We start from the raw sequence: 8,918 nt of genomic DNA, 5'->3' as shown, positions 1-8,918 counted from the left end.
GATCCATGAATTAGTATTATGATGTATATAAATACAAATAATTTCATTAAAGGACCTGAGAAATTGATATTGTAATATTTATGGAATCATCAAATACTTGCTGTTCCCCAACTGGATCATATCTGAAACTAGCTGAAAGGAATTTAGCCTATGAACCAAATGTAGTGTTTTGTTAGTGCTTTATAGATTATTGTGTTGGAATATTTACAAGAAAACATAAAATTTCCCATATCTGTAATTATTTTTCTCTTTGATTTTATTTTATTTACCAATTGTTGTGTAACGAGGAGGCATACGAGATTCATGCAAGATTTTTCATTTTTTACAAATGATAAATCAAAACAGAATTTGGTCTCAGAACATTGCATGATTTATTTTTACGATCGGGATCAAAGCTAAGATTATTAGAGATATACCAATTTATTATTTTTTAGAAAATAATTTTTTGAAAAAAAAATCATATGTCAGTATTTAATAACCTTGCAGAAATAACAATTAACTATGCTATAAATTCGAATAAAATTTTTATTGTATATTCACTTGATTTCAACTTTTTATTTATATCAGATTATAAGTCAACATACTTGATTTCTTGGTAGTTTAAAAAATATATATTTTTTGATATTTGGAAAAGATAATTAATGGAGTGAGGATATGAGAGTATAAAATTTTATAGTGGTCAAAAGGTAGTCAAAAACTTTGGTGACCTTATAATAGCCAACCCAAAATAAGAGGTAGGAATTATTTTTTTCCTTTTATCCTTTCCTAAAATTAATAAAATTGTGCGATTCACAGAGTTATTTTTTTTATATGTGATTTTTCATTAAAAATAAGCCACAGTATGCAGCTTTGAATTCCTTTATCCTCTCAAAATAAAAGAAAAATCGAACAGCTGTGAAGTGACCACGTGGCGCATTTAGGCCGATCGCTGTTTGCATGCTTTACTCCGCCGCGTACAAATACCCCCCACCGCCCACCCTCGTCTCTCTACAATTGAGATTGGCATCGAGATTAGAGGGGAAGCTTCCGGACTACGTTTAGTTCACCGCTACTATCGTCGGAAGAGAGAGAGAGAGAGGGAGAGGGAGAGAGAGAGAGAGAGAGGAGAGCATTTCGTCGAGCATGTCGGACAGCGGCGTCGTGATGGTCTACGGCAACGGCGCGGCCCTGACGGAGCCGAAGAAGTCGTCCACCTTCTCCGTGAAGGTGGGGCTGGCGCAGATGCTGCGTGGCGGGGTCATCATGGACGTGGTCACGCCCGAGCAGGCCCGCGTTGTCGAGGAGGCAGGCGCCTGTGCCGTCATGGCGCTCGAGCGTGTCCCTGCGGACATCCGTGCCCAAGGCGGTGTCATCCCCTGGGCGGTGCCATCGTCGGCCAGGAATTCTGGGTCCGAATGGGCTGATCCATTCGGCCCAATTTGGGTCTATCAAGGGCCTAATTGCTCCCAGATTAAGTTAATGGGATCACCTCCCATTTCTAACTTAATCTACATGCTAACTATGATATTTCTTAAGACATTTACGGTAACTTGTTCCGGTGTGTCAATCGCTTCTTCCGGTAAGCTTCCGACGAACTTCCGGCGAACATTCGACGAACCTTCGGCGATGCTCCTGCGTACTTCCGACAAACTCCTAGACTTGCGACGATCCTCTTGGCGAGTTCCGACGAGCTTCTTTGGCAAGCTCCTGGACTTCTCGGATTCGTTCCCATAGAACCTCCGACGACCGTCCGGACTTCCGTCGAACTCTCGAACCCCCAATGTGATCATGGTCTTAACTCCGACGTAACTCCTACTACATGTCTTACTTTCATCGTAGTTAATCCTGCACATGTAAAACAAACTTCGATCTAGACAATTAATACTAAGCATTAATCAAGTTGTCCGGCATGTCATTGGTCCCTCGACGCTTCGTCCGATTCTTCGGCGCATCGTCCTCTCCTGCGGTCTATTGCCCAATCAGCCAGTTGACTCTGCAACTTCGATATCCTTGGCGCAATACCCGCTCTTCTTGGCCTGATGCCCGAATCCATGGCCCGAAGCCTTCTGTCGATACGTCGACCGATCTACCGGCCCGACGTCCAATCTTCCGGCATGTTCCTCCGGCCCAACATGATTTTTCCTGCTTTAATTGTCTCATCCTAATCGAAGCATCCTGCGTCACTCAAAATGCAGATTAAAACATCAACACAATTATCAATTTGTTTCATCATTAAAATATGAGATTCAACAATCTTCCCCTTTTTTATGATGACAACCAATTGATGACGGAGTTAAACTTAACTCCTGGAGTTTAAACAAACTCCCCCTATCAATATGCCATATTGATAAAACCTTGAATTCAAACTGATTTCAAGTCATTGCAATATTCATCATGAATACTTGCAACACGTCATCATGAATTTATGCATAAACTTATGCATAACATCATACTTCTCCCCTTTTGTCATCAACAAAAAGGAGAAGTCCAACTATTCTTATGTTTGGAATATAAGTTTAACTTATTGCATGAAAAACATAATATCAAGTTTTATCATCATGTAGTTTTGAAGCTAGAAAATTTAGCAAGTGTTACATCATGCTTAGAACATTCAAGCTATCAATTTTTAGATGTGCAAGTTTTACAACATACAAGATAGCACTTTTGCCTCTTTTGAGATAGCAACTTCTACATCATGCAAGCTAGCAAATTAGAGATGTTCAAGAAGGCAACTCTTGCTTCTTGAAATATATAAATTTTGTCAACTTTGCTAGATGCGCAAGTTAGCATGTTTTGCTTCTTGAGATAGGCAAGATAGCACTTTTGTAATTTTTGTTTCTTAAGATGTTCAAGATAGCAAGCTCTACATCTTGCAAGCTAGCAATGTTACAACATTTTAGAACATGCAAGCTAGCAATTTGGAGATGTTCAAGAAAGCAACTCTTGCTTCTTGAAATATGTAAGTTTGCTAGATGTGCACGTTAGCATGTTTTGCTTATTCTTGAGATTTCAAGCTAGCAACTCTTGGTGATGTTTCAAGATAGCAATTTCTTCTCAAAATGTGTAATTTAGCACACATTGCTTCTATTGAGATTTGCAAGCTAGCTAGCAAGCTAGGAAAATTTGCTCCCCCTATGTCATTGTCAAATAGAAGGGAATAACGTTACAATAGTGTAATTCATTTCCCTTTACTATAATCTTCAAATCATGATAAGGGTTAAGTATCAATCTTATTTGTGCATCCTTATATTTTCAAATTAAAACATGCACATTTTCAAAACCTTACATTTCATTTTTTTTCATGTATGATATTAAAAATAAATCAATCATCACTGCAATTCATCATGCATATTACTAAAATGTAAAATCATCAAACATGATACAAATATTTATTTTTATTTTTGCAAGGATCAAATCCATTTTTGCAAGGATCAAGCTTCATTTTTGTAAGGATCAAGATATGTATGTGAATCAAATCCTTGCAAATGTTAAAAAAGATCTTCCTTTTTTAAAAAGGAATTCATAAGAAGGAATCATTTTATCAAATCCATTTCTCGAAAAAAATATTTTTCACACGATAAGTCTATGAGAGATGCATTTGTTAATTGATTCCGTATGTCAAAAATTAATTATATGAAATAAACTTGATATGACATATACTTATGAAAGCTAAATTAAGTCCAGAAGATAAATACTAAATCATGTTAGGATTAAGAAAATCCTAAAATGAAATTTAACACTTTCATGTATTCGGTCATGGTTTTGCTATAGATTTTCAAACACAATTATGAAGATAAAACATGCTCATCATCATAGAAATTTTTGTATCCAAAACACATAATTTTCAACATGTTATTAAGGCATGTAATAGTATAAAATTCTCATTATAGCAATTATATCCTACCATGCATGATCAGAATTTCTCCCCATTTTATCATTGTAAATGAGAAAGAAGAAAGGAAGAACAAAATAGTGTAAAATATTTTAATTATTTCAAGGCATACAAGCCATAAATATAATCACATCATGTCATGAAAGATAAAATCACTTGAATACCAAAAGACATGATTAATTTTGACACATCTCCTCTTTAAATAAAAAATGAAAGGAATTCTTAGGAGATCATGACATAGATAAAATTCATTCAATCTTGTATGAGAACAAGATATTAATTTAAGCATATAAAATTTCTCAATTCATTATGAATCATAAAAAAAATGTGGTTCCGAAAAATCATGATTCATTTAGAAAAATTTTCTCTTTAGTACACGACAAGAAGAAATATAGCAATGATACCAATCATGATTCATTTGGATGGTAGATGGCAAAAAGAAACATTGAGGATAAAATATCTCGATTTTTATAGAGTAAATCTCAAGTTTTAAATCTCAAAAAATCAAGATAAAGCCCATTCAAATTCAAATCATCAAATCAAAATCATTTTCAAGAGATTCATAAAAAGATAAAATAGATTCATCAAAGTCAATAAGATAGAGAAAAAGAATTTTCAAAAAAAATGCTTTTCTCTATTTAGTTGTTTCATAAAAGAATACCTTTGTCCTTTTTGTGCCAAAAAGAATATATATCATCAATCGTTTAGGATCGAAAAATAAATTCCGTCATAAAAACCATCAATATCAATAAACTACAAAAATCATCATATATAACTTTAAAATCTCATGTATAAAATAAAATCATCAATCATGGTATTAAAATATCATTATGTATTATTAAATCATCAAGCATGATTTCATATTTTCAATCAAAAATCATTTTGTTTGTTTATCTTAAGCATGATAAGCATAATCCTAATTCATTAGCATTTTCATTATATTATTTAAACATACAATTTTCAAGAAAATTAATTTTATACTAAAAATGAAAATGCATTATGGAAAGCATCATGTAATTTCAAAATAAATTAAGGGGGTTTTGATTACCTCATCGTTGAATGTCGTTAAGGCGTAGTTTGCCACCTCGCCTTTCTTGATTTTCTCCTCGTCTTTGGAGGAGTTCGATTCATCCCACTTTGTGTTCTTCTTCTTGCATTCAAAGCAAGTAGTTCCGTTCTTTTTGTTCTTAAATTTTTGTTTCTTTAATTTTTTAAATTTCTTAGTGAGTAGTTCTTGTTCACCATCATTGGAGCTTATGCTCGAGTGGTCTTCAAAAGTTCTATGTCCCAAATCCTTCCTGTTCTTTGGAAGTGATTTTGTTCATCATGTTCATCATGTGCATTGTGCACCATTTCATATGTTATCAATGAACCGATAAGTTCTTCAAGTGGAAAAATATTTAAATCTTTTGTTTCTTGTATTGGCGTTACTTTTGATTCCCAAGCTTTAGAAAGTGATTGTAAAACTTTACTAACAAGTTCAAAATTCGAGAAACATTTGCCAAGAGCTTTTAAACCATTGGCAATATCCATAAAACAAGTGTACATGTCAACAATGGTTTCGCTCGGCTTCATTCGAAAAAGCACAAAATCATGCATTAAAAAGTTGATTTTCGAATCTTTAACTCTAGAAGTGCCTTCGTGTGTGATTTCAAGAGTGTGCCATATGTCGAAAGTCGTTTCGCACAAAGAAACCCGATTGAATTCATTTTTATCTAAGGCGCAAAACAAGGCATTCATAGCTTTTGCATTTAGAGAAAACGTCTTCTTCTCCAAATCATTCCAATGGTTCATTGAAAGAGCAGACATTTCAAATCCGTTTTCGACTATATGCCATAAATCATGATTCAATGAAAGCAAGAAAACTCTCATTCGAGTTTTCCAATAAGTGTAGTCCGTCCCATTGAAGAAGGGAGGACGAATGAGAGAGTGACCCTCTTGATTGTCGAAAAGAGTCATTTCTCTTTAGTGTTAATCCAAGTGAGAAATAACGAGGCTATGATACCAATTGTTAGGATCAAGAGCACTAAGAGGGGGCGGGGGGTGGGGGGGGGGGGGTGGGGGGGGAGGGTAGTGAATTAGTGCAATAGAAAACTTTCGACAATTAAAACTGCATTCATACGTTGAAATCCGATTTCGACGTAAAGGTCGTTTCGTGCAGATAATAACTTTGAAAGCTTACAGAAACATATTTAAAGTAAAGTAAGGAAGGCAGTTTGCAGTTAAAATAAATAGCACAAAGGAAATGCAAACCAGCTTTTAGAGTGGTTTGGTCAAACGTGACCTACATCCACTTTCGGCTTTTTCCTCCAACGTCACCGGCATCTACTAGAGGCCTTCCTTCAATAGGCGAAGGCCAACCACCTTTTACACCTTTTCTCCTTTTGACGGGCTTAGGAGACAACCCTTACATATTTTCACTCCTCTCTTGAATGATCAAAACTTAGAAGAAGAGAGGGAGAAGAACTTCTAGCCTTTTACAACAAATTTAAGCTCTCAAATTCTCAGAATAAATGTAAGCTTTCGGTTACCCTTTTATGCAGAAAGGGTGGGGTTTATATAGGCCCCAATCAGTTTGAATTTGGAGTTGAAAAGTGTCATCTCCCGGTTTTTCGGGGTCCTGGCGGTACTATCGCTTGTCATCTATCACTGAGCGGTACTACTACTCAGTTTGGGCGGTACTACCGCCTGACATTGCTCGGAGACCGAGCTCAGGCGGTACCATCACCTGACAAGGGCGGTACTACCGTCGAGAATTCCTGGGAGACCAAGTCTCTTGGGCGGTGCCACCACCGGCCAGGAATTCTGGGTCCGAATGGGCTGATCCATTCGACCCAATTTGGGTCTGTCAAGGGCCCAATTATCCCCAGATTAAGTTAATGGGATCACCTCCCATTCATAACTTAATCTACATGCTAACTATGATATTTCTTAAGACATTTACGATAACTTGCTCCAGTGCGTCAATTATGGTAAAAAAAGTTAAAATGTTGCCGGCTATAGATGTCAGATTTTAAGTTGGGGAAGTAGTCATATTGTACCTTTTAAAAAATAAGCTCATGGTGACAGCTATATGAGTGGAATATTGAACAATACATATATGAAATTTCACATTGTCTCTAAGAGCAGGGTTTGATGTCTCCTCTAATGTTGTGTTACGTTTGCCTGAAATTGGTGTTCCAAAATCATTGCCAATAGGTTTTGTGACCTTTTATTTTTGGAATAAGATAAAGATACTTATATAGGTCATTAGAATCCAAAAACAAAGCCAAAAAATCTTGGATCCTTTTCTTATATACGTGTTCTGTTGCATCTTTCTGGTGTGTCCTTGCATGTGATAACATATGGTTCTATAGTTTATTATACTCTAAAACAATTAAGTGATACTTATTATGGATATATATGATTATATTTTAGGATTATTTAGATACTGCAGAATTCAGATCATATCTTCAACCTCCTAAAGGACAAATGGAAGTTATCGTGACGAATTACATTTTCAGTATTCGGAATGTACATTTCTACGTGTATAGACATTAAGATATCGACTTAATCTAGCTTGTTACACTATAATATTTTTTCATGATTGTATTATGCTTCAATCTGCTGATCACAATAACTTAAATAACATTCTTTTGGTCGATGTACTTCAGGATCTAGATTGTTTGGAATATGCCAAATACAACACTAGCAATGATGTGGAGTATCTGAAAACATAAAAACATTAGTGAAGCAGTTGCTCTACAATCCTAGACTTCTATCTGCATGTCCCGCAGCTTTTATTGAAGCAAAGCTCTGTCAAGTTGAACAAGAACATGAGCTGAATTAGCAGATTCAAAAACAGCCTTGAAACTTTATGTTCACATTATGAACTTGATTGTTTTGTTTAATTGTGTGGATGTGCCTGTTAAATTTACGAAATTTGTTTGCATGTTGTAGTGTCGTGATGGCCTATGTAGGATGTGAGAAATGTCGACTGTGGGAAAATCTTCAAACTCAAGGTTTAGTTTTCATTTTCATTTACAGTCTAAAACCATTTATACTAGCCTTTGTCAAGGTTTCACATGTTCATTTGCTAGGTTTCTCCCGAAAAGTCAAAAATCAGAAAACGATTTGTGGTTCATTCTATGATTGACATTGCATATCTTGTTGAATACTGGTGCCGAATTCTTGGGTAGGTTTTTGTTTTTCTTTTGACCTTTTTAATTAATATATCTCATATACAAAATATAGATCTTATTGTTGCTAGTGTTCACAACTTGGCAGGTTAGCCTTATAGTTGCTCTGGAAAGTTATTTTTACAGTGGAAACTTAATATTGCTTTGAAGATAAATTTGGTAAAAAAATATATATTTTTTTCACGAAAAGCTTTCTTTTGTTTATTTTTTAACGAAACATCCCTTCATAATTTTTTTCTTTTTAACTTTTTATCTCTTTATAAACATGTGGATCTTAGATCACCTATTCAAGTGTGTAGTTTGGTTTAGTAGATGTCTTTTTACTAAACTTCAAAATAGGTTCAAAGTCAATTTAGGATATATATATATATAAACTAAGTTTGTGCTACAAATAAGAGTTCATGGGCTTCGAAACAATCCAAGTGCATAGGAGCGTAAAGACTTATAAAGATTGATATAATTATGTGCCAAACAATTAGAGTTTATATCAAAATGATTGAAGCGAATGATATATAATCATGAAGTTAAGGCTTTGATATCTAAAATAACATTATTTAGAGTGCAAGGAGGATCGTAGTCAAAATTAATAATATTAATGAGTTGAAGTGAATCAATAAAGGCTTTAAAGTGATATAGATGGAGGAGCAAGGCTACAAGGAAAGCCACTAGCCATCAACAGGTTGCCTTCAGGATCTTTGAGGGCAAATCCACCACTTGTACCCATAGAAATACGGCTATGAGAATGGTCACATTCCAAACTAAAAGGCGATATAAGAAGTGTTTTTCATTATTGCTAGACCCCTCAGATCTTCTATAGCTAATAAAATTTTTAAAATGAACCATAGCCTTATAGAATAGGGATAGAAGAG

The 8,918-nt window shown here is 35.0% G+C and overlaps 1 protein-coding gene across 1 annotated transcript; it reads left to right on the top strand.

Moving 5' to 3' along the window:
* The first annotated feature begins 1,012 nt into the window (after positions 1–1,012).
* On the top strand, positions 1,013–1,752 carry LOC135587478 (uncharacterized). The gene has a single exon (XM_065078962.1). It carries the CDS (start codon positions 1,123–1,125, stop codon positions 1,711–1,713), a length of 591 nt encoding a protein of 196 aa, XP_064935034.1. The 5' UTR covers positions 1,013–1,122; the 3' UTR covers positions 1,714–1,752.
* The last annotated feature ends 7,166 nt before the right edge of the window (positions 1,753–8,918 follow it).

The sequence above is a fragment of the Musa acuminata genome, chromosome BXJ1-1 (genome assembly GCF_036884655.1).
Source record: "Musa acuminata AAA Group cultivar baxijiao chromosome BXJ1-1, Cavendish_Baxijiao_AAA, whole genome shotgun sequence".
Lineage (NCBI taxonomy): Eukaryota > Viridiplantae > Streptophyta > Magnoliopsida > Zingiberales > Musaceae > Musa > Musa acuminata.
Note: the sequence above shows the minus strand (reverse complement) of the source record. Positions and strands in the feature narration are given on the sequence as shown.